The sequence below is a fragment of the Astatotilapia calliptera genome, chromosome 6, assembly GCF_964374335.1.
Source record: "Astatotilapia calliptera chromosome 6, fAstCal68.1, whole genome shotgun sequence".
NCBI lineage: Eukaryota > Metazoa > Chordata > Actinopteri > Cichliformes > Cichlidae > Astatotilapia > Astatotilapia calliptera.
In genome coordinates, this window is record NC_137427.1 from 5289930 (window position 1) to 5317217 (window position 27288).

The 27288-nt window shown below is 42.6% G+C and overlaps 1 protein-coding gene across 1 annotated transcript in view; it reads right to left on the bottom strand.

Moving 5' to 3' along the window:
- The window catches only part of maml3 (mastermind-like transcriptional coactivator 3), a 134055-nt gene extending 120371 nt beyond the window's left edge, over positions 1-13684 (bottom strand). The window contains exon 1 of the mRNA XM_026169846.2: positions 12357-13684. Within this exon, the coding sequence (XP_026025631.2) occupies positions 12357-12734 (378 nt within the window). The 5' untranslated portion in view covers positions 12735-13684. The remainder of the gene's footprint in view (positions 1-12356) is intronic.
- Between the last annotated feature and the right edge of the window lie 13604 nt (positions 13685-27288).

Sequence of the window (27288 nt, forward strand, 5' to 3'; positions counted from 1 at the left end):
GCCTGATGAAGAACATGCAAACTCTACACAGCAAGGCCTCAGCTGGGACTTCAACCAAGGACCTTCTTTCGATGAGGAGACAGTGCTAACCACGGCGCTCCCGCTGCCCAAATGAGAAGCAATAATAAGTAAAGTTACAGCGTAGTAAAAGAAAAAAAGCTCATAATAATCTTTTACTTGTACTGAACACAGCAGGAATATTAAAAGGACAGTACTATGGTAAACAAACAGCATGTAGCTTATTTGCCTTAAAATAGGAAACCTTTTTAATTAACTAAACCGTGAGAAATGGAGCTCCACGACGAGAAAACCCGCACAAGAAACAGGCAAACACCAAGTTTAAACCCAGGTCCCTCTGTCTGTGAGGCCACCGTGCTAACCTCTCAGCTACAGCATGAAACTGTAACGTTTTCTAAAGTAAGAAGCTGTGAGGTTAGATTACACTGTGAAATAAACTCAAAGCTGTTGATTAAATCTGCAAAAATCCGTGCCGGGAGAATAGAGGTATCAGAAATAGGGGACAAGATTATTGTTTGCTAGTTTTGGGCAGCTGTAGCGGTGTGATTGAACTTTCTCTCATATAGAGACAGAACCAAAAAAAAAGAAAAGGAAAGAAGAAAAGTGAACAAAATCACAGGACTTCCTGGAAAGTTCTGAAAATATATTTGTGAAACTTGATTCCAGCTATCGGCTCGTCCTTCTCATGTTGGCTGCTGTGGGGCAATATTTGGTGAGTTTACACTATTTGCACAAGTAACGTGTGGAAAAAAAAAAGGTCAGACACGGCTTTAGATGCAGGAAAATCCAGCTGCAGATAATTTGCTGAAATTTAACAGTGAAATTTGTTCCAGTGCCGCGTGAGGCGAAATAAACCAGCCAGCACTGACAACATCTGCCCCTGGGCCCTCGTTTTCAGCCAGATGTGTGTGCTTCTGTGCAGCACTGACGGTCTCCAGACAATCACTGTCATAGGCAGCATGTCGGTCGCGCTGCTGCACATTCTAAAGACTTCCAGGCTGCAATCACCAGGTAAAAATCAGCTATCAGTCAGCGTCGTAGCACGCCGCTAACTGTTCCACCACACAGTTAATATCCTCGCTCACACCATCCCGCTCTTCCCCACTGCGCCTCGCTCCCCCTCTTCCTCCTTATTGCCCTCTGCAGTATTATCAGATAATGTGTGTGTGTGTGTTTTTCCTCCTGCACTGCAGCCACTGTGGCACAATTACCCCAGCTGCTCCACTAATGGCTATTGATGCAGCTGAGGGCCCCCTGCACACAGTTGCACACGCAAACATTCATAAAAAATTCATGACGCTGGCTCGATAGGAAGGTGCGGGGGATCTGGCCGGCACTGGAAAGAACAACAAATGTCATCTAACAAAGGAGGGAAGAGGCACACGATACCAGCTTTAACATTCAGCAACACAGAAAAATGCAGATGATGTTCATATGAACAACGTTAGCACGAAGAGCCGATGGGTTAAGTCCAGCGTGCAGTAAAATCCTGTGTCTACGTGCCTGTGTGTGCTGCAGGAGCACATGTGGTGGGTAATTCCCTCTTAGCACAGGATTTCTTCCTGACACCGGCCTACGTGGAGAAAGCTTTAGAGGGCTAAGCCTGCTACCTGAGACTGAACCGGAGATCACCGGAGGCATGGAGCGCAGTGATGGATGGAGGGAGGGGTGGCAAGGTGGAGGGGAAAAAAGAAAAGGGTGGATTTGAATGACTGAAAGGAAAGAAGGGAGGACAGAGTGTAAGGACGACAAAGAAAGGTCAAAAGAAGGTAGGAGGAGAGAGACGATCAACAAAGGACCAAATTGCGTGGGAATTAGAAGCAGTCACTGTGCGATGGGCACAAATGAGTAACAGGAGGAAAACTGGAGGACAAACAAATGATTTAAAAGTGCCACGATACTGTTTTTCTTTTTTGTTTGTTTTTTGGCGGGGAGAGTGAAAAAGTGATGGAAACTGTCCCTGAGTTTGACAAATCAGTAAGAGGAAGGTCAGAGGGTTGCCGCCCGCCACCAACAGGAAACTGAAAACTGGTTGTCAAAGATTAGGTGATATTTCCTCTGTAGCTACCCTCAAGTGTTTCACTGTAAATGCACAGCAAGTCAGACTAACATGAAATTAACGTGTGTCATTCAAATAAGCTTCAAAAATGCCAAAAAAAATAAAAGCTTTAGCCTTGAACAGAAAAGTGTTTCAAAGTCAGCTGGACATAATTTCACATTATTTCTACATTCTGCCTCCTTATGTTGTTTATTTCATTTACATTTCAGGGCGAGATGTTGAAACTTGTTACTTTGCATGTTTATATTTAAGCACGTAGACTTGAAGCTCTGGCTGCAGTGTTTTTAGACGTCTCTTCTCTGCTGTAAGCTCCTCCCACCTTACAAACGTCACATTGACACAAACTACAAGGAAGTCAACACTAGTTTCACACGAGATTCCATACCCGCTCTCCCAGGTGACAGTCCTCTGTGTCTTCCTTCACAGATGTGCTCTGAAAACACGTGTGATTGGCCAAAGTCTTCTGCTCTGTCTAATCTGACTAGATTATCTAAAGCCTAAAACAGAGCCCACAGGAGGAGCAAGAGTCTAGTTAATGTTCTAGTTTAAGGTCTGTTAACATACCAGCATGCTGTAAGCCAGGCTAGGGCCAAAGGAGGTTAAATTATCAGGATCTCGTGTAAACAGTGGAGTTACGCATGAAGTTTTCTTCTGTCATCTCCCATTAATCATGTCATGACTCCACAGATTTATCGTGTGACCTTTCAGAAGGGTTACGCCGCTCATTGGGAACCAGTGGACTAAACTAACTTTCAAGTCTCCACCATAAGCAACAGAAAAAAAGTGCAGATGTAGCAGGATATTTAAATCTAATAAGAATATAACACATTCTTCTGCACTCTTAATGAAGACAAATTTTGAATACAATAGGTTTTTTTTTTTCTTTTCCACTGCTGCTATAAAGACAGCAGCATTTGCATATGATGAAAATGTCATGTGGCGTTATCTGGTGGCTAACAGCTCCGGCAGAAATGCTGGAATCATAGTACAATACTTGAATTCACAAAGCACGAGGCAGATAAGCGAGTTCGTAACAATTCCAAAGATCAACACCGGCAAGACTCGGTTTAAAAATAACAAGTCATTTTAATACTCTGCCAATTTCCCTGCAAGAGAACAAAACAATTACACCAAGATCTTGTTAGAAGGTTGTCACAGTACGTTTCCCTTCGAAGTTTTAGTAGGAGTGGGGCCTATTTAGGGGAAAATGTTGGAAGAAATACTGACAACCAGGCACACTGAGGAGTTTTTGGTTGAGTTTGTATTGTGGCCACATTTGGTATTAAATTCCCAAATACAGTGGTTCTTTTCTTTCTTAGTAATAAGAAAATATTTTTAAACTGCTGCCCGGGCCTCGCTGCAATTTCTACGGTTATGTGGAGGAGTCGACTCTACCCCTTCTTACTACTGGACTGCAACCTTCAGCAAACACAAATGTGGTCCCATCTGCTGCAGACAAAGTGTGTTGTTACAGTATTTCCCTAAAAACAAACTCTCACAGTATCTCTGCACCCTCTCCTGTGCACACACATGTATGAATCCATATGTGGCAATGTTCCTGTTCTGTGTCCCAGTTTAATAGGCAGAGGGAATTACGTCTTTATGACAGGACTCCCTTACTAAGGCCATTGTTTTAGAAACCCTGTTTAGCTGTAGAATGGTTTCTGTGTGGATGATGCTTAGCTCGCAGAGTGCTGGTGTTTGAGAAAAAAAAGCCACAGCCAAAATGTTTTTCATTTGGTGTGTGTGGTGTGTACAGATCAAACTACCAAGTCAGACGCTACATGTTAAAACAGCAAATTGTTCATTCGGTCTTCACAGAGAGAGTTGTAGCCGTCACCATTCCTTCATTCTGACGTTTCTAAGTAAAGCGCATTTACTCGCAGAGGATCGGAGGGGACCCGGGCATCTCCGATAACCACCTCATCCATATTTTACCAACTCAGTGTTTGTGTGAGTACACCAGGGGTGAAAGCAACAAAGATGGCTTCCCACCATCCTGCTATCAATAATGCAAAATCTAAACTGCCGCTGAGTATTGCTCCTTTAATACTACACTTACTGACGTGAATACAGTGGAGAAAGCGAGCAGCCTTCTGGCACAATCCAAACAAAAGGCAGCGCACAGGCCAGAGAGATAAGACAACAGATACTCGACTCTTTCCAGAGGTTTGCTGTTTACTTAGTGAGACTGCGCCATTTTTACTGTGAGAGGATAATAGTTAATGTTACAGAGAACACTGCGGCGGGGTCAGAACTGAACTTTGGCTAACCTTAGACACCATGAGCTATTGGTCATATAGACTAAGTGTGAATACAGCAACATTTGTCTGTCTGTTAGCAGGATTACACAAACACTCCAACACAAAACCTGTTAAAGTTTCATCACTTTTATTCTAAACTTTCTGAGTTATTTTGTTCCATGATGTCGTATTTATCTCACGGAGCTGGATTATTTTTCATGTTCTGGCCCCATTGACACAACAATTTCTTAACTTTTGGGATGATTACAGTACATCTTACCTAATCTTATGCTTTTGCTGATCTTTATGCTCTGTATATCTTATATAGCAAACAAATCAGAGAAATATCACTTCTTTTATGTAATGGGTTGGTAGCTAAAAACATTGGGAACTAATATTTTAACATTTACCCATCTATCCAGTTGACATTCATGCCAATTAATAATATGTAAGGTGACGACTTCAGCTAAAGAATTACAATATTTCCCTCTGAAAGTTACTAAAATAGGAAAAGACTATTTAATTCAATTCAATTTTATTTATTGTAAGGTAAGGTAAAACCCTACAAAAGTACTGGCTCACCTACACATGACACCTAACATGGAAACCCATGTCATGAAGCTCCCAGCTCACATGTTTTGTGCTGATGTTAATGCCAGAGGAGGTTTGCAGCTCTGCGGTTCCTGAGTCAGCAGAGAGTTGGTGACTTCTGCACACTACACTCCTCAGACCTCGCTCTGTATCTTTACGTGGTCTGCCACTTCATGGATGAGTTGCTGTGGTCCTTAAACGCTCCCACTTTGTAATAATCCCACTTACAGTTGTTATAACCAGGAGGGAAGAAATTTCACAAACTTACTACCGGTGCCTATAATGAACACGTGATCATCAAAATTGCAAATTACCTGCCTGTCTGTGATTAAATAATATGTCAGCTGATGGTTTCTGGTTCATACAGTAAGTGCAGAAAATTATAGGCTATAAAATCAAAGCTTGGCCATTTTAAGTCTTCCACAATTGAAAATTACAGCAGACAGTCGCCAAGCCTTCATTATGACAATAAAAAATATTTAATTCACCTGGATTTGATTCTCAAACATGTTCTGCTGTGTATACAGCATATTAACACACGGTAAAGAGCAAATAAAAAATGTAAAAACAGGGAGATAATCCTGTAGCTCTTCGCTTTTTTCCCTTCAGCAGCTACCTACAAGCAGGTGGGTCGACTGAAGAGGAAACAGCAGTGTGGGTTTTAATGCCTCTTGTCACATGTCACCTCACTTTCTGTCATCCATCCAAAACTGGAACAAAAATGCCCTAAAAAATCAACTACAGTCAAGCTGAGAAATCTGTGCACAGAGTAGAAAACAGTGACTTTACAAAGCAGCTGCAGACTGTGAACACGTGCGAACGCCTTTGATATGGAATCGACGATTAAGGGATGAAGGTTTTCTAAAAGTCATAAATTTGAAATTTAAATGATTTCTTTCAGCAGGTGAAAACAACACAAAGTTGTAAATCCTGTGAAAACTGGTAAGAAAACGTTTGAGGCCTGAAACGCGAACGTGACGACCCTCTGGATCCCTGTACGGGCATCAAAGAGGAAGAACTCTCATCGAGAACGATTTATTACCTCGGATTAGCTTTAAATTTTATTTTGAAATCCTTTTTGTTTCAGCTAGTTAAAACTTTCTAAAGAGCCAAGAGTCCTCTGAATATTCAAGGGTCTCTGCAGATTGTGTGTGTGTTCCTGTAGAACATGTGAACAAGCGTGGGAGGAAGGGAATGTGGTCGCAGCCGCCCCAAATCAAAAACATCCAGAGCTGTGTGCATGTGTGTGTGTGTGCAGGGACTCAGGGCTGAGGGTGAGAAGGAGCAAGAAAAAAAAAAAGAGTGACAAAAATGTCTTGATGCTTCTCAATGGTCATGAGAATTTGCATAATTAAGATTAAGGAACTGACCTCCCAGCCCATTGTTCCTTCAGTGGGCTGCTTTCAGTCATTATGCAAATGTGCTGTTTATAAGATTGAAACCTGCAGTCAGCTGAGACTGAAGAAGTCACCTGGATGAGTGACGAAACGTTTCTCCCACAAAACGCTGCGTCCAGATGAACAGAATCAACTTTTTGGAGAGTGACAAAAATGTTAACACGGAGCACATGAGAGCAGAAGAGAGGGAGTTAAAAAGGAACAGTCAGAAAAAAAGCAGAGGGAGTCAGTCAAATTAGCGTGTAATGAGTTGAAAACAGCATGACTGTGATGTCACGGGTGTTCGCCGACGTCACGCTCTGCGTGTGTGCCTGCGCGTACTGGTGAGTGTAAGCTCCTCGCCAGCACGCTGGTTTAAATATAGCAAATGGGCAACGGTCCCAGCTGACTTTAACAATGCTATAGCTACCAGGACCATGTACGCTACATTAGTGCTTTACTAACGCTGAAACCAGAGAAGTGTTGAACAGAGGGAGGGAGAGAGGAAGGGAGGGATGGCCTCAGATTCATGAAAACTCAGCCGCCCACACTCAGGCCTTTGCTGCCAAGAGTCGAGCAGGACAACAGTGTGTGTGTGTGTGTGTGTGTGTGTGTGTGTGTGTGTGTGTGTGTGTGTGTGTGTGTGTGAGAGAGAGAGAGAGACATTCCTCTGCGAGGTGAATGCCAAGGAGCGAGCAGAGCCGAAGACAGACTGTCCTGAGCTACTGTGTTTTAGTGGAACTAACGAGCCCCTTGCTGTGCACCTCGGCCTCGCAGCTGCAAACTTGTTAGCGACGAGGTAATCAGATCTGACTGGATGTTTTGTCAGAAAAAAGTACGGGTCACGATTCTGCTTTTAAGCAACATCACGGCCCATTGGATCGGAGACACGTGCCTCTGACTGAAAGGTCACGGGCTGGATCCTCGCAACATTCCCCCTCCTCCCCCGTGCTTCCATCACGACGTCAGCAAAAACGCTAAAACACGGCAGCCACTCGTGAACCTGTTCTGTTGGAGGTAACGTCTCGTCGTGTTAAGACATTAGATACACCCGAATCAGATTTGTGTGTCACTCCCTCATTATCAACATGCAATTTTCACTTTTAGACTTTTGAATTCAGTTGTCATAGAAGGGTGGAAAAAAGCAAGATTACACACTAATTTCTCTCCTGACTGTGGTCTCAAAGGCCCGAGCTGCCATCACTAATTCTCTCCCCACCAACAGATGTAATGAACAGCTTCACACCTGCTCCCTGTGGACTGTCAAATGTCATTCTGGGAAGATGAACGCATCAAATGGATAAATATAGGGGATCATACTGACATCATGGACTTTAATATTCAGCAGTGGAAGAATATTGACAAAAAATTCATCTGTTATCCAGTTTCTGAGCTGTCGGTGTTAACGTTTCTGACACTATTTAATCTTAAAGGAGGAGCAGAGCTGCCCAAACCCTAATCAAAAACACCCCCATCTCATTAAAATAAAGCAAAGAAATGGGCGTACACAGTGACAAACTTTTGACCCCTTGCTCAACAACCTAAAGGCAGATCATTTAAAACAATCATAACACAAACACAAGTTTTATTTCATGCTGAACGGGATACGGAAACAAAATCACCAACCAGGTGCAAAGATTTTAAATCTCAGAAGCGTATTTGTTTGGTTTCATGGATAAAAATGTTCATGTTTTTAACTGTATTTCAACAGGAAGTACATCTCGTGTCTGCAGCATATATATTGTCAAAACAACACAGTGATGACTCGCCCTAAACAGCAGAAATCAGTAAGTGGTATTGCTTGTGAGGGTGCTAATTTGGCAGGGAGAAAAACAAATGATTTCTGCTACTAAGATGTGGTCAACTTGAGTATGATGTCATCATCCAACTTCTGAGGCAAAGGAACGCAGCACAATTCGATCGGCTGCCTGGCGTTTCTCTGTTTGGAGTTTGTATAGTTTCTCCTCCCGCAGTCCAAAGACATGCAGGTGTGGTTAGCCGCTGATTCTAAATCACCTGTAGGTGTGAAGGTGAACGGTTCGTGTCTCCCTGTGATGGACTCGTGACCTGTCCGGGTTGCACCGTGTCTCTCACCCTACGACAGCTGGGTTGAGCTCAGCCTGGTCCTGTGACCCTGAATTGGATAAGCGCTTCAGACACATGAAGTACAAAAATCTGCCACGAGTATAACTTTAAGCGCAGGCTTTGGAGTGAGCAGTAAAATGATTTACCTTCAAATGTGGTCGTTTTTTAAAAGTAGAAAATATTACATCTGTATACGGAGACTATTTGCACATTTAAGACCAGGCAGACTGATAAAGATGAGTCCAGTGACACAAAATGCTGGAAAATTTGGCTCCAAAAACCCAAATAAGTAGATTAGAGGTGATGACAATGTCATGAAGTGCCATGAGAGTGTGTGGTAGCAGGGGGCTTACGGTAGGAGGTAGGGCAGTTAGTCAAAAAACCCAAAAAACACTTTTAGAATTGTAGAACGTATTCAAAATTCTTAATTGTGCAGTAAGTGTGAGCTGAACTTTGACCTTTGACCTAACACAATTTGCATATCTGTCCATCTCTCTTGGCATATTTTGTCACCATGTGCAGGATGCAGTCCCAAAGCTTTACAGGTGTGCACCTGACCTTGCAGCAGGTCTCATTTTGTTGTAAAATGGTCTTGTTTGTTGATCGTACAACTACAGCAGCACATTTTATGGAACTGTGCCTCACCTACTTAGTAACCCACAGTAACAATGTTGTTACTAGCCTCTGTATTTCTGTTGTACTTGCATCCCACTTGACACGGTTAGAGCTCAAATTTAGCTTTATGTCCATTTACGCTATGACAGTCCAGATTTTATCTATGATGGCTTGCGGGCTGCAAGCGCTGATCGTACAAGCTCACAGAAGGGGTGAAAACGCCTCCTCAGACACTCAGTAAATTTAGCTTCTGTTTGCTAATAAACATTTATTTTATCATAAATTACTGGGCCATCTTTTTTCCTCAGCATTAGTATAGCCTAGCCTAAAAATCAAACACAAGAAAAAATGCCTATAGCTTGCTTGCTTCTGATTGGCTGCTCCTTGTAAACAAAAGATTTAAACCGAAGGTGGGTGGGGCATATGGTCATCTGATCCCAAAGATGACCATATTAGGGATCTCTGCCTTCAGCGACATCATGCAAAAGCCAAAAGCAGAAAAAAGTGTTCAGAGCAGTATTAAACCTGAGATTCTGGTTTTATTTGAAATCTTGACCATGTTTAAAGCGAGTATCCTGTATTAACAAGGAAATGTGTAACAGGTCCAGTTTAATATTAACTAAGCATGAATATGTTGTACTGATAGCCATGGTAAGTGACAAAATCAAAACTTTATTCATTCTTCTTGGAGGTTGAAAGAGGAGTTAATAAATAACTTCATTGTGTTCAGCTTTACCTCAAGGAGATAAATATGATCGTCTGTCTGCTGTGAAACATTTATATACAGTATACTGTCTTCTCTGCCCATTATAACAGTTGGTGCACAATTAAGAAGTGTTTAATATGTAAATGAGCGTTCAACTATTCCACTGTTAGTGTAACATGATATATGGATGTTGACAGAAAGCAGAAAGGCAGCTTGGCGTTCTGCAAGCTACCCTCTCATTATCCGACAATTAAAAGTTTGGAAGTGTCCGTCTCGTGAAAGTGAATCTCCAGGCGGGCAAACAGTTGGTTATACAGGAACTACCACATCCCAGGCCCCCTGTACCCCGAGCTTTAGTTGGCTGTTGGCTCTTTAAATAATGTCTGAGCGAGACAGAAAAGGTCTCACTCAGACACATGGTGTCGTCTTCTTCTCCAGTCTCACTAATAGTTAGTCTAGAGACACAAACACCCACTTTCCATGATTACAGGCTTTCCCCGACCCTGACGTGGGTGTGTCTGAGAACCATTAGACCAAAGCACAGTGTGCTGAGATGAGCATCACAATACCAAATATAAAAGATTACACTGACACAGTTTGGATTTGGTTCAGAAAGACATTATTTGCATTTGAAGGTATTTAACTGTATTGCTGCTTTTGCACTTTAAACTGGCTGATGTTGGGGTTGGGGTTTTTTTGCACACTGTAGGCATTCCTGACATTCTTCAAAGTGGTGATTACTATACTGGCACTCAAAGCCAACCTGTAGTAGAGCACAAACGTTTCACAGCTGAAGTGTGTGTGAATTTAGTCTTATGATGTCAGCTTTTCATCTTTTTAACTAAATCGTGAAATGATTGTGCTTTTTCAGCCAATACTATGTTCACAGCACACCCTCCCCATACGGTCTGCAACATACACGCTACACATTACGGCCTCTGTTGAAATTGTGCATGCACATCTGCATAATCCCATCATCGGAATACTTGGCTTTCCTCGAATGCCTGCTTGTGAAGTGACTACATACAGCCATCTAGCTGCAGCTCCCTTCTTCTGAGGGGTAAAACGGCGAGGGATGGGAGACTTTCCTTTTAATCTCCGCGACTGCACACTGCCAAGAACTTACAATGTAACATAAAGAGGGTGCTAACACACAGCTCTGTGTGTTTCAGCTATTGAATGCTGTGTTTGCGTACAAGCTGTCGCCATCAGTGAATGGGAAAGGAGCAGAGAGAGAGACGGAGAGGGATGCCACTGTGCCTTTAAGCAGTAATCCTTCCATTCTCGGAGCATTTGTTGCTGGCCATCTAATGGGCGGTTCGGTTTAATGTCCACAAGGGCCGCTGGGAGCTCCTGCACTATTAAAATCCCTGCCGCTCGTCTCATGCTGGAGCTGCTCTGGTTTGCTCTTAAATAAGAAGCGAGGCTGCCTCAGAAATTAAAAGACGCTCCGTATTTTGCATTTCAAAAGGGGGGGAACTGGGCTCATTGCAGCAACAAAAGGGATAACAATGTTGACATTCCCCACATGCATCCTTTGGTCTTTTCTAAAGGAAAGCAGAGCCCACGGGAGACGGGGAGCAGGCAGGGACACCACACAGTTTGCCAGTGTCTGCCTACAACCTCTCTCACACAAACAGCCAAACACCGGGAGTGAAGATCTCTCACAGCCTGGACAGCCACGAGCAACTCACCAGCCCTCCATATGTTACCACTGCCCCCTACCAACAGGAAAACACCCTAGCACTCCTATAAAACCCACTCTGACTGTAATGACAAATGACAAGTGCAATATCTTCACAAGGGCATGCAGCTATTGAGGCATGTTATGCGATCGCTGCATTCACGAGCGAACCTGAAGAGCTAGGAGTTAATGACAGTGTAACAAATGTTCACAAACTACTGTGGCATTCATCTGAAGTCAGCTGGCAGGTTGCTTTAAGTCCGTGGGTGGCTTTGATTGTGTGTGTGTGTGTGTGTGTGTGTGTGTGTGTGTGTGTGTGTGTGTGTGTGTGTGTGTGTGTGTGTGTGTGTGTGTGTGTGACACTGGGGACAGACTGCAGATTTTGAGAGTATGTGACAAAGGTTACAGTGCAGGCTGGAGCATTAACTGCTGCTGCTGCCGAGAGCAAGGAAGCAGTGTTGCAATGCTAATGCTCTCCTGTGTTGCAGAACAATTTCCACCCAAGAACAAGAAAGCAGAAGTTATTTTTTAGATGCAAACACACCGCGAGCCATCCTCCAGAAGTTACTGACTAGTTTCAGAACCTGACAACTGAAAGTGCCCCCTCCCAAAAAACAAAACAAAAAACACTGATCTCGCAGAATAAGATCAAATATCAGTTGCCAGGCTTCTAATTTCCACACAGAGCACAATCCAAGCCCCAAACTGCAGCCTGTTGGCTCCAACGAGGGGCCGGACTTCTTTGTAAACAAAAGAACTTGGAGGAAAGAAAGTGAAGCGAGCGCTGAGAAAGAAAGCAGCGATTAGCGAGCATGTTTTCAACAAGTTTTCTGAGTGATGAACAAGAAGAAGCTGTGCAGCTTGCTTGGGGTTGGGGGGGAGAGAGAGACTGGGAAGCAGAGATGGAGGGGAAATGAGCGAAAGTGTGTCGTGTTTGTGTGTGAGTTGTAGGTGGCCGTCGCAGTCAGCTCGTCCTTACCGCTATGAGCGTGTTATTCCTCTGCTCCGCGGAGGACGCAGAGTCCGGGTCCAGCTGCTTGCTCTGGGGCTGCTTGGTGCTGCTGCCGCTAGCGGACTTTTTGGCCCTTTGCTCCAGAGTCCGCTGGTACAGGTTGACCGTGTCCCTGCGGTCTATCTCCATCTGCTCGGCGTGGGCTTGCTGGTACCTGTTCTCGCAGGTTATGTGGTGTTTCCTGCAGCCCTCTATCCGCTGCCTCAGCCTCTCCACCACCGTGCTGTGCTTAGGTATTCCCACCACGCTCGCGGCGGGCCCCATGCTCGCGGCGGCCGGGTTCATGCTGTTGTTGATGCAGATACTGCCGTTGGGTCCGGCAGCGGGGGAGGCGAAGTCCCCCATCACGGGGCCGAGCGGCGGCTATTTTGGAAGAACTTTTCTCCCAGTTAAGCTCAGCGCCACCGCCGCCACCTCCTCCTCCTTCCACCTCCACCTCCACTCCACCACCTAGAGTCCGCTTTCTCTGCGCGTCCTCCGCCGGCGAAAGGTCCCGAGCAGCGGGCGGAAGATACGGCCGCTGAAGAAGAGGGCAACAACCGGGAGTGGAAGGTTTAAAGGGCTGCGAGGCTCTCGGTCATGCGGCTGAGCGTCTCTTCTTTTCTTTCCAAGTGCTGAACACAAACAACACAAAGCCCCCAAACTGAATTCAACAATAAAGCCGCTGCCACGCTGATAAGAGCAAAAACACACAGCGGTACAGCGACGGTGCGAGTGGGCACCCAGCGCTCATATGCGCACAAACCGTCCCGCAGAGGAGCAGCGGCGGCTACAGCAACAGTCCACTCTCCGGTTCACCGTGCCGTCCTCTGAGAAAAAGTTTTGCTGCCTAAACCGAACGGGCTCCAGAGTTTCCCAGTGAACTTGCATCTCATCTGGTTTTGGTTTGAAAGAAATCCCGGGTAAGATGTTGTTGAGTTGGGGGGAAAGCGCACAAGCGCCTTCGGTAGTCCGATTGTGAAGCAACCAGATAGTAGGACAGACGGCGCAAAACGCGGATACGGGAAGCAGTGGCGGAAGTCTCTAGTCACTGCCTGCCACCATCACAATAATCAGGTCCGCTTCTCCACCATGCCAGCGGAGTGATATCAGGAGTTTAGTAAAAACCAGCTAAAGGCTGTGCGAAGAGCCCGATGGTGGAAACCAGGAAAACACGGAGTGGAATCCACCAGGGGACGTGTGACCTGTCCTGAGCTGTTTTAACGGGTTAATAAAGGGTTAAGAGAAAGGTTAACATATTGGAACTTAAGGGAGAAGCACGCAAAGAGACAGAAACTGCGTTTAGGGGGTAAAAAGAAACGCAAGACTATACAACACTAAAAATGAGCCGCAAATATAGATGAAGAATCAAAATGTTAAATGTCTTTGAAAATCTAAAACTCAGCAGAAACGAGTAGGGAAAAAAGCCCAAACACAAGAGGTAGTTTCAAAATTTCATTAAAGTCAGCCATAGTTTAAACTTGCAGGGGTGGTTGGGCTTTACTGTTTGGAGATTTATAAATAAATTATTATCACTTGATTCTTGCGCATAAGATCGCATCATACCAAATTAAGCAGTTACTCAGTTTTTTGCAACTTCATAAAACAATCCAAGAATTTAAAAATTAGCTCAAACATACAAACTTTAAAACAACAAAATGCAAAAATGAGCGAAAAGTGTGCAAAAAACAAAAAACAAACTATAAATGCACAACACAACAAAGCAAGGCAGCTCGTTGGAAGGCAAAAGTTTAAATGTAGCATCTGTCCTCTATTGCGGCAGATAGTTAAGGCCTTTTAAATATTTACACACTTCATACCAGTTTAAGTTTAGTTTTCACAAATACAGAAATCTCTCCAGAAGATATGGAAGCAAGGCGCAGGTACAGAAATACTCTTCACATACAGACAACAAACAAAAACAGAGACAGCAGCCAAATGTATGGATTACACAAAGGCCCCTCTTTGATTGATGGCTCAGCAGTTGCAGCTTCCTTTAAAAAAAAGAAAGAAGAAGCTCCACTTGTGTTGCCAAACAGATGATGGTGTTTTCTTGATTTGCTTGTTTTGCCTATTTACTCAAGTCGTGGTGTGTTGAGCTCTGCAGGCCCACTGCAGGTTACACCCATTTCACACAGGTAAACGGGTGGAAACGGGTGGAAATGAGTTCCTCCTCAGACTGAAGTCCATGACTATAACTTGTAATTATCCATCGCTGGAGCATTTTTAAAGAGGACTGAACATGTTATTTTATAATGACTATTTTTTAAATTGAGTTCAGCATACAGATTGTTAGCTGAAAACAGAAGATGGGAGTTTGGAAGGTTTAACGTCAATTTTTAAACACTAAATGCAAATATTTGTAATAATGTCCACTACAGGAAGCCATTATTGTTGAATATGACACACACTAATCACAAATCCTGGCCGCGCTTATTTAAAAAGGTGTAAAAAATGACTTTTAAATGTGCAAAGTGAGATCTTTTCAGGGGCTGGTGAATCACCGCTGAAAGAATTTAAGCAGGAAGTGATAATGATGACATAGCCGTTTTATTCTCAGGCCTCTCTTTCATTAAGATGTTTGCTGGTGTGCTTCTTCTTAAACATTCAGATGTTCTTTATGAGAGTGAAAGTGTATCCAATTAAATTTAAAGACCTTTAGTATTAATAACAAGTGCTGATCCACTGAACTGGTGACCATGTAATTCATGTCTTCTTATCACTTTCCAGTATCTGACTTCTCATGCTCAGTGCATGTCATGAATCACAGATATTTTGCATGTTTCACTGACACATGACCATCCAAGTTATAATCACCAAATTATGAACCCAACACTGAAAAAACGACAGGTCCCATGATGGCCACTTAAAGGTGGCTCCAAAAAATAAATAAATAAAAAATAACAAAGAATTAAACATATTCATAGTCTTGTACATATGAAAAGGTTTATGCTCCAAGGCTAATTTGCTTCATCAAAACAATTTATCAGCACATTTTCATCTCTGGAGCCTCAATTAGTGCAGTTTTGACACACAGCATGTCCTTTGGTGTGTGTCCTACTTTTTTTTGTCACTTTTCTACATTCGTGACTACATTTTGACCTGCATGATGTTTTCCTAACCTAAGAGTGCACATTGGCTAAACCGGGGGTCCATGCAGCTTCATCTGTATGCTTGATCCACAGCTGGACTTTAGTGATCAGATGGACAGCTCAGGTTGAGCTGTTTGGAGACCATTTGGAGAGGCAAGGTTGAGCTGGTTCGGACATGTGGAGAAGAGGGATAAATGGTAAATGGCCTGTATTTATATAGTGCTTTACTAGTCCCTAAGGACCCCAAAGCGCTTTACATATCCAGTCATCCACACATTCACACACTGTGATGGCAAGCTACATTGTAGCCACAGCCACCCTGGGGCGCACTGACAGAGGCGAGGCTGCCGGACACTGGCGCCACCGGGCCCTCTGACCACCACCAGTAGGCAACAGGTGAAGTGTCTTGCCCAAGGACACAATGACCGAGACTGTCCGAGCCGGGGCTCAAACCGGTAACCTTCCGATTACAAGGCGAACTCCTAACTCTTGAGCCACGATCGCCTGATAAGGGATGAATTAGATAATATGGAGCTGCTATGGTCAGACTGACAACACAGAAACCTCCTACACCTGTTTTGCCTGCACAGTGGCAAGAGCGGTGGCTTGCACATCTTCAGCGGCTACCTCGCACTTATCCGATCCAGGCAGGCCCACAGTCTGATGCAAGTGTTGCAGGATGGAAGCGACTGTGTGGTGCTCCACGCACCGGATACACTGACGGCGTCACTTATGAAGAACCTTGGGTAGATCTTGCAGTTGCTCCAGTGACAACAGCTGGAGCATCAGCTGTGTGTATGCACTGGAACAAACCAGATGATGATGATGATTGAAGCGGTATCTGGGTCTGTGAGATGCACCCATGTGGTCTGTGGATTTACCTTGTTAACCAAGCTGCTAACATTAGCTGGTAGTTACTGTTAATCTGTGGTTCTCTTCCACAGCGTGTCTGTGTTGTGTCTTCCTCCCCTAACCCCAAACGGTCACGGCAGATGGCCGTCCCTCCCTGAGCCTGGTTCTGCTGAAGGTTTCTTCCTGTTAAAAGGGAGGTTTTCCTTTCCACTGTCTCCAAAGCGCTTGCTCATAGGGTGTCACATGATCGATGGGGTATTCTCTGCTTTCGCTGTATTGTTGTAGGGTCTTTATCTCACAATATAAAGCACCTTGAGGCAACTGTTGTTGTGAATAAAAAATAAAACTGAATTAAATAGTTTGGCACTCCAACCTTTTGTCCAAATACGTTCACATCTGGCACCAGAAAAAAAAAACCATTTTGGCAGCCAGAATGCTAAAATTAAGACTTTTAAACAGGACCTGACCAACCAGTGGGTGACATCCATCTTTTATATACAGTCTACACACTCTGTTCTTCTTCTCATTTCACCAAAGAGTACCACAGACTTGGACACACATACACACACACACACAAATGGACAGCAATGTGAATGTTACCCAGACAAACACATGTGGTTTTTTTCTGTTACGTCGCAGCAGAGCCCAGTTATCTCTCTCTCCGTCACTGTCTGTGCACCTCTCTCTCCCATTTTTATTTTTATCTGCCATGTCATGTGGGAGTTCTGAGCTCCATCCCCGACTGTTCGGGCCATATGTGCTCCCTTGTCTCTTTCTAACCATCCCACCAACACACACGCATGTACTCACACGCACAGTCCTTCACCCCCTCACATACTGTACACCAACAGAGACATACGCACGCACACAATCGCACTCTGCTTGGCAATTAAACATGGGCAGCATGTGTCTCTGCTTCCACTCCATTGCATGTTATTCATTTCTGTTTCCTGTCTCAGTGTTAAAAGGTTATTTGGTTCCTGCACGAGCACCAGTGATCACGATTGCTTCGCTCGCAGAGGGCAGATTTAGCTTTCTCTTCGTCTACAGGAAGTTCACCATATTTGATGGTCTTAGTTTCAAAACATCCTCTTGGAGTGTTTTGAAGCTAAAAGTCATTTGTGTTAAGATTATTCCGTGAGGACTCTTCCACACCGATACCACAGACCACGGTTTCCCAACCTTTTTTGTTGCAATTCATTTTAATTGAATGACGCAATATGTTTTTGCAGCTGTGCTTTTGAGCTAAACATAGAGGTGTTTTCTGATCTGAGAGTCCAGTTAACAGAAAAACATTTCATGTCTTTGACTTCAAAAACTGGTGAAAAATATGTCTATTTTATATTGTTAGATTCAGGCAAAGAATGCGTTAAGATTTGTTAGGAAAAAAAAAGAAAGACAAAAGATGTCTAATATCTTGAGACCTAATATGCAAATTTCCATGTGTTTATTTTGGACTTTGGAGTAGCTTTGCATGATTCACAGTTGTAGAAACTCAGAAAGGTTTCGGGCACATCCTCACAGACTCACGGTGTGCACAAAGAAGAGCAAAAGTCTAAAGAGGATGATGCTGCAGCAACACTTGCAGTATGAAGAACAACTTTAGCCCAGCCCATCCTTGCTGGCGCTTCATTGGTGGATCCTGGATGTACATGACTGGGTGTATTAATTTTTTTCTACTAAGCAAAAATCTAAAGAAAGGCACATGCTATTTTAACTGATGACTGAGATGAAGGCTACGTGATATACAGGTGAAAATAATCCTTATTTGTCTTTCATTGAATGCTGGTGCAGACCCCAGATTTTAGCTCTCGCCCCTTTAAGCCAACTTTCTTTTGATTGGCTGCCCATCGCAATCAAAATGAGTTGGTCAGGGCTTCTGTGTTCACAGCCAGCGGCTCAGGGATAAGCAGTGCTGCTGAGATATCAGCATTAGTGATATGTTCTCTTACTGACATCATACAGAACCTGGAGTAGAAAAAAACGCCCTGAAACTGAGTTTTTTGATTAATATGACAACTAATTCACTCCACTACGTGGTGCAGCCCATCCAACAAATATGGTCACAAAAACCCAACATGGTGCAGCCAAAATACTGACAAAACCAAAACCACTGGGAGATGTCATGGCTGTTGCATCCATCTGTTATAAATGGCTGGTGCTGTGATTTTTCCTATGCAACCCTCAGTGTGTTGGTGATTGTTGACGTGCTGCTATGTGACAACAGACACACCATTCCTGAAAAAAGTGGAGGAGAAAACTGTTTTTTCCTCCACTCGCTCCCTTCTTAGCTCCGCTTTAGCGGCTTACTGCTGTTGGTGTCTCGTTTGTGTGGAGCGTAAGAGATGAGGAGAAACCGTTTATTGAGGCTTAGAAATATTCTGACCTCTGTGAGCCATCTTTCCCAAACCATAGCAAAAACTAGAGCGTATGAAAAGCTGTGGAGATTGTCAGATTAAAATTTTAAAGAGAAAGTCATGACATTTCTTCACCGAGCGCTGTGTATGGTCTTGCTTGTGACGTGTTGGAGCACACCACTTCCGGAGCTAGTAATGACACTTGACACAAGTCGTATGACACCGCGCGGCGGTGTGGCGGTGGTTAGCTTCAGAGTTAAGAAACGACAGCAGTTGTGGTTACAGTAATGATGGCATCTGTACTTTGGGAGAGGATGTAATTAAAAAAGTATCATCCGAGGAAGCTGGAGTATCCGGAAAGAACCCACCCAAACTCCACACTGACATCCCCCGGACGGACGATGGAGTCAAACTCAGGACCTTCTTGCATATTGTCCTGATAATGTGTCTGAAATCTGTGTATTACTGTTGTTTACATTTAATATCAAATCTATTTATCTTGGCTTTCATTATGCCAAAGGAGACAACAGCATTGGTGTATCTGTATTTACAAAGCCATGCTGGGTAAACTAGCTTCTTATCTGTGCAATCTCTTATCATCTATGAACAGCTGTTATGATTTCTCTATCTGTAATACAGTTTCCTACCTGGAACAAAATTGTCTTACGAGCCTCCAGGTTGCCAACCAGCATCTTCAGTAAAGAAGTCCCTCATAATAATAATAATAATAATAATAATAATAATAATAATAATAATAATAATAATAATAATAATAATAATAATAATGAACTGTGTTTTTGTGAGAAAGCCCTGCAGCCCACAGGAAGGGCTCACCAATAACAGTGATTACTTTAAATAAAATAGGAACTAGTTAAAAGAGCAGTTATAACTAAATGGACAGACAGAGAACTCAACTGCATCAACTGACTGTCACACAGGAAAAAATATTCAGAGTCCTGAAAGAACATTTAATGGCCGAGTAATCTGCGTGGAGTTTGGTGTCAAACAGCAGCAGCTCTAACCCTGAAATGTAAAAACAGGGACCCCACATCTTCGTTGACATGCCAATGTTATGGAAAGAAATATAGTGGCAGAAGCAAATTCTTACTACACTGTTTCCCTGTGTTTCATCATCCCCGATCTGCTAGACCCGAAGCCACGAGGATTTTCTTGGAACATCTTGGCTTTCGCTTTGCTTTGTAGACAGACGAAAGGCTTTGGTTCACTCCTCGTTGTTCTGGGTTGAGCAAGGAGATGTCTCCACTAGCCCTGGGCGAAATATTGGCTCAAATAACTTATCCGGTGCTCTTTTTTTACGTGCTTATACTGCTCTACACCTCAGAAGAGTGCGATCCCCCGACTGAGAGAGTTCCTTTTTAGATTCGAGTCAGCGTCTGTGGATATGAAATTCTACTGTGGATCCTTCCCCCTTGGAATAATTAATGTTATGTTTGGTCCAAACTGTATCAGTAAGTAAGATCAATCATCATTTCCTCTGGTTGTACTTCTGGTCTATAAGGCTATGAAATATCATTCAATTGGCATAGCAGCTGGATCAAAGCCCTGGTTATGCACTCATCCTATATAAGCTCGTAGGATGAGTGGCTTCATGGTAAACACTGGAATCCAGTACATGGGATTACAGTCACCTCATCAGCTGAACAACTATGTTCATATCTGTCAATCTGAGATAAATCAATCCAAGAAACTAAAGAAGGATTCATCACAGTGTAAATAAGCACACATCCCCAGTGACTGAACTTTCCTCGGTGACAGTATCTTGATGTGCAGTTGCAAATTTTATCTGTTGATATCATCGGTGCCAAACTCATGTTAGCTCATGAGATATCTGCAGCGCAATTTGATCTCAAGCCCACTGGACAGTTAAACTTACTGCAAAAAAGCCTGCCTTTCATAGTAGATACAAAATTCACATTTAATGAACCACTTTCAAAGCAGATGAATTTTGTCATAAAAAATTAGCATACAATATGTCCTCTGACATGCGCTTTATAATTCAGATTTCATGTAAGCTTTTTGGATCTCTATATACTCTTTGATACTCTTTATCAAAACAGTTTGTCAAGATCTTGAAATATCTCCTACTTTTCATACATTCAGCATCACAGGTGGCTGTAGCTCAGGAGGCCGAGCAGATGACCTGCTCGGCCTCCTGAGCCTCCTGAGGTTGGTGGTTCGATCCCTGGCTCCCCCAGTCCGCATGTGAAATATCCTTGGGTAAGATACTAACCCCTAGTTACTCTCTGATGTATCCATCAGAATGTGAATGTCAGTTAGAAAGCTCTTAAAAGCATAGAAAAAAAGTGCTTAGGTGAATGTGGCATGTTGTGCTCGGGGAGAGTAAAAAAGTCACACCAACTGTCTCTCTGCCTTCTGCCCGGCAGTCTCAAATTCAACATCATTTCCACAGTCTCAACCATTTTAACCTTATTTTCAATTCAGTTTTATTTTTTTATATATAGCACAAAGCCACAAAAGCAGTTGCCTCAAGCTGATTTATATTGTAAGATGAAGACCCCACAATAATATAGAGAAAACAGAGAATGCCCCAACAATCAGATGGTCCTCTATGAGCAAGCACTTTGGCGACAGTGGGAAGGAAAAACTCCCTTTTAACCGGAAGAAATCTCCAGCAGAACCAGGCTCAGGGAGGGGCAGCCATCTGTAGCGACCAGTTGGGGGTGAAGAGACAGAGATTAATAATAACTAAAGAGTTGTCTCCAAACTGCTGAAAATGAACTGTCCCTCTGGCATACTCATTTCTAATCCTGTCCACCTTGGTCACAAAAATCTTAACGTCTTCAGCTCTGCCGCCGTCAGCTCGGCCTCCTGTCTTGTTGTCATTGCTACCATACATCATAGCAGGTCTCACATCCATCTTGTAAACCTTTTTCCTTTCACTCTTGCTGCTATGCTAACAAATCACCCCTGACACTCATGCCCACCTGCTCCACCCTCTCTCCTCTTCACCACTCTTGTGCACTGTCCATTCCTGTATCTATCTTAAAAACTGATAGCACCTAGCATTGTGACTAAATTATAGAGGACTCGGTTTTTACAGTGATAAAAAGTTTACCTGGAACATTTAGGCTACGGATCATTATCCTCCAACTGGTGCTCATTTAAACTCAGATATTCACAAGCTGGCAGCCATCTATCCATCCAAAATGATGAGGTAATTACTTAGACTACCTAAAAATGTTCAATTAATCATTCAGGAAGCAAAGCACACACGATGGATGGGCTGTGTTTTCATATTTATTCTTCCACGGATGCTCCTGTGTTATTCCTGCTGCTCTATTATGATAACTCTCTAGGCCCTTTTCACATTGAGCATTTGAGGCCCCAAATGCAGAATTGATGCAAAAATATCTAACAAAAGATTAGCTTTAGGTCATTTGATGAAAAACTAACCATCAAAATAAAAGATAAAAAAGACAAAAAAAGATATTGATGAATGTTAAAACTTAACGAGAGACCAGAGAGGTAACAGAGCACAAACAGAAATGCTGGGAAGACTGTTACTACAGCTACTGACAATGACAGCACACCTGAACAGTGCGTAGACATAAACATAACAGATTGTGCTATGTTAAATTCACTCATTCATCCATTTTCTTGACAACTTTTCCAATTCAGGATCACGGAGGGCTGGAGAACACCACTGCCTACGAGCAAGCGCTTGGTGACAGCGGGGAGGAAGAACTCCATTTTAAGGCCAAAGAGGCCTCCAACAGAAACAGGGTCGGGGAAGAGCAGGCGCCTTCTATGACAATTTGTCAAAAAAGGGAAAACAATGGAAAGAGAAGTGATAGCATCATAGGAAGTTCCCCCAGCAGCCTGAGCCTATAGCAGCGAAACTAATGGAGGGTTGAGGGTCACCTGATCCAGCCCTGACTACAAGCTTTAGCGAAAAGAAAAGTGAAGCCTAACCTTAAAAGCAGAGAGGTTTCTGCCTCCTCAATCCAAACTGGGAGCTGGTTCCACAGGAGAGGGGCCTGATAGCTGAAGGCTCTGCCTCTGGTTATGCTTTTAGAAACTCGAGGAACCACGGGTAAGCCTGCAGTGTATGAGCAAAGTGCTCTATTAGGAAATATCACCCTGTGAGGGCTTTAGGAATAACGAGGTCTGATCCTTCAGGGCGTTTTCATGTGAGGACAAGGATTTTAAGTTAAAACTGGATTTAACAGGGAGCCAATGAAGAGTGGCTGCCAGAGTTAAATTAGCACACATTGTTTTTTGATCACAAAGCAATGAAACAGTGACTGCTAACAACTGCACCACACAGCTATTTTGTAGTATACGTGTCAGGAGTGTGATTAATCTCAGTTTTGTGCTCATTATGAAGCGAACTGCTGTGTGTCTGTAGTTTAGAGACAATCGCTGACAGATAGCATTTAATATAAATTTATAAAATACATAAGAGCAAAGGTCAAGAAGGAAGACTTAGATTGCATGTCTCTACTTTAAATAAGCTGAGTACTATTTGCACTCACAGTCCAGTCCAAGTACGAGGAACAGAGTATCGCCATTAAACAGCTGACTGACTTTGAGGAATTTCCACTCAGGTGTTACACATCATTGTTACCTTCAAGGAAAATGGAAACAATAACAAGCAGTGGTCAACACTAATGAATGGAATAAAGCTGCTAATTTAGTAAAGTTAAAGAGAACAAAATGGGAAGCTTAGCTCACACACTGGCAGGCACATAGAGGAAAGAAGGGAGTACGGCACATTCGATCTGAACAGGATGTGCAGTGTTGTGTTGCAGTTTCCTGATTGAACAACATGTTATGGGCCATGAAATGCAATTCATTTCCAAATGTTTGAGTCTTTTAGAAGTAATATCATGAGAAATGATTGTTTTTGGGGGTATTTATGATATTAAGTTCTCTTTATTATTTACTGTGTTCATTTTGATTTTTAACTCACTGTTTAGCTTTTCAACTTTGTGTATTTCCTTAATATGCTCCTTCCATTATAGGTATTAGTTGCGTTGCTCTCTGATTGGTCTTATATTTTCACAGTTACGGTTCTCTGCTTGCCCTTGTACCTTCGTGTCTGCGTTAGGTGTTCCCCATTTCCTGTTTTATTTTGGTAACCCTTTTTTCGGGTGTTAGTATTCAGGCTTACTTTACTCAGACTCGTTTCCCTGATTGCTTGCACCTGAGTGTTTGCCTCAGCTGTGTTCACCTTCCCTGAGTGTCTCTGTGTGTATTTTTTACCCTCAGTCTGTTTCTGCTTGTTGTCACGTCATACTGTTTACTGTGGGTTTTCTGCTATCCCCTGTGGTTCCTGAGTTCCTGGTATTTTCCCTAGTGCTTCCTCTGCTCATCCATGGACGTGTTAGTTAGTTGCCTTTTGGGCTACTGCTACAAAGGTTCATATTTATTTTGATCCTTGCCTGCTCGCGTGTCTCCTTTGGGCTCCTATTTCACCAATAACCACAACACTCCTTATGTAAATGCAAATGTGAACTGACATGTGAGCGTGTTCTTCAACAGCTGATGGGGCCCAAACTCTGTGAAAACTTTGCGCATCACTTTGGGTGAACGAGTGTTGGACTAGTTCAGCAAAAGTTGTTGTGTTGCTTTTAACTGTAACATTAAAGAAGGGGTTAAATAAAAATAAAAAAAAGAAGTCAACTCTTTAGTTATGGATAGTTCATTTTTAAAAAAAAGGAAGACCTAAAGTCTAAACTGTTTCTGGCATTCAGACTAATCGCAGGTTGCAGAACTACAGCTTTTAATCTTCGACCAGACAAAGGAGCCTTTATTAAATAAGTAATTTGATGAAGTCATTAATACACCTGAATCACAACAGCCTATTAGCTGATAAACCCAACTATTACCACCACTGTTTAAAGCAACAATTCTCATTCAGGCATACACCTGTTCAGATAAAAAAAAACTCCTATTTAGTCAACATGTTCATGCTATATTGTTCTCCACACCTAGAGAAACCACCACATATATTTCAATTTGAAGATCAGCAAAGATAATGCGACTCAGTCCTTGGTACGTGAATGTCTGTACCAGAATTAATAGCAAAATATTAAATAGCTGTGTTTTCATTCAAAGTGGGGATAAAACCAACCAACAGAGTAACAGTGACATCTCTAACAGCTAAACATGAATATTTCATCTTTTAGTTGGCATATAGTTTGTATTGCTTGTGAAGATTTATTGCAATTATTATTTATCGCTTTGGCCAAATGAACATAATTCAATTCTCCAATAAACAAAATAACATGGCTTAATTTTTTCACCAACTAACATCATGTTTTCCAAATTAGCTTCCAGTCTTATTAAATAATGGGATTCATTGTCTGTAATTGCTGGGAAGTGTAACTCATGGGAATTACACCAAAAATATGTGAGCTATGTTCTACAGTTTGGACTTTAAAGCCAGCATTATAACTTGTATGAGTTATACGCTCAGAAAGTAAAGAATTTAAACTTTGAGTGTGCACTGACTATGGGATGACAGCTTCTAAGGTCTGCTAATGTACCCTTAACAGGGGATACTTATTTGTACTCGTGTGTTTCAGAGACAAATCTTGAACCTCAAATAACAGTTTCCTACCTTAATGTGATGCTACAAACACTGACCATTTAAAAAAGCTGCAAAAAAATTGATGCTAAGATTAGATGAACTTAGATTACTATTCAAACACTGGGGAACTGACTGGCAGATCTACGGCATCTTTCTAGGCTTACTGACCGTACTGCTTTTGGACTGAGCGAGCAAACAGGGCCACAAGAGAAACGGAGTCACACTATAAGCTTTTAAAGAGATAAAAATTTATATTGAGCAGAAATAAATTTCAGCTTATTGGTGTGGCACATTTCACACAGACATGTGGACATCAATGTGCAACAAAGGAAGGGTGCTGGTGCCAGCACTGACAAGGTTAGCCACACTCAAACTAATCCGATATCAAGAGTTTTATCCACCCATTTCAGTGACTTTTAAATTATAGTGGACTATAGAGAAATCTGATTAGTGGTTTCAAATAGCTCGTGCAATATTTATACGGTGTTTAATAAGGCTATCGTCTCACGAAGGAAAACAGCAGCAGAAAACTAGACGGACGAATGTTGAAGTTTCCACATAGAGGAGGTCACGTCAGACTGTCTCTTACAAATTCAGAAATATAGATCAGATTATTGCAAAGAAAGAATTAAAGACATTTATCTTTGTGTTTTTTTTAAACAGCTACAACTACTATGGTTGGCACACGGTCGTGAACAGATGTCGGCAGAGCTTCTTCTCCACCTACACAGATTAGTTTTACCTTTTTTTTGGTTGTGGGTTTCAGTCACACTTCACATAATGTTTTTTTTTTTGTCCTTTCTCATTCTTTTAATTAAGAAACCTTTAAAATTTTGTATATTTTTCTTTCTTTTAATCACTATAAACATAATATAAACAGCAGAAGCATTCTTGCATGTTTGCAGGGTAACCAGATTACCATCAGCTGGGTGGTGTGGCCCATTGCTACAAGCCATTGGTCTGCCATGCAGGCAATATACCTTACTTGCTGGGTGTTGGATTTCACCACAGCTGTCCTTTGTCACTGATTCTATTCATAATTTTTATTTACAGAATTTCTAGGAGGAGCCAAGAGGTGGAAGGCTTCTACTCTGGTGGATTAACCCAACTAACCTAACCGTACTAGCGGCATGTCTGTGGGAGGAAGCTGGGGTGCCCGGAGAGAATACACAGTGCTAATGTGGCCTGATTCGCACAGTCTCCTCTGAACAGTTGATGTAGAGATGCGTCTGCTACTGCAACTCTGTGTGGCATTTATCTGGGCTCTAATCTGAGGTGCTGTTAACTTGTAATTTCTGAGGCTGGTGACTCTGATAAATATATCCTCAGCAGCAGAGGTGACTCTTGGGCTTCCTTTCCTGGGACGGTCCTTATGTGAGCCAGTTTTGTTGTAGTGCTTGATGTTTTTTGCAACTGCACTTGGGGACATGTTCAAAGTTTTAGCAATTTTCCAGACTGACTGACCTTCAGTTCTTAAAGTAATGATGGACTGTTGTTACTCAGCTGATTGGTTCTTGCCATAATATGAATTCTAGCAGTTGTCAAACAGGGCTGTCAGCTGTGTACCAACCTGACTTCTGCACAACACACCTGATGGTCCCAACCCCATTAAGAAGGCAAGAAAATCCACAAATAAACCCTGACAAGGCACACCTGTGAAGTGAAAACCATCTCAGGTAACTACATCATGAAGCTCATTGACATTAACAAAGCAAAGGGCGGCTACTTTGAGAAATCTAATCTAATCTAATCTAATCTGGTCGTGAGGAGGTTAGTGTCACATGACTGAGCCTTTCGACTCAGTTTGAAACTCTTTTCCTCCTCTTAGTCTAGACAGGTTTTTTTCCTCTCGTTTAAATGACTAGTGTATTAGTCACCAAGAACATCCCTAGTTTGAAAACAGAACTTTCTTCATGTGAGGCGCCATACTGGCACTGAATGAAACTGATACAGTGCACTGTAAATAAAATAAAACTATAAAATCTACGAGTGAAATAAAATGTAAGAGTAAAAATTCAGTAAAATTCACCCAGTTTGCTTTT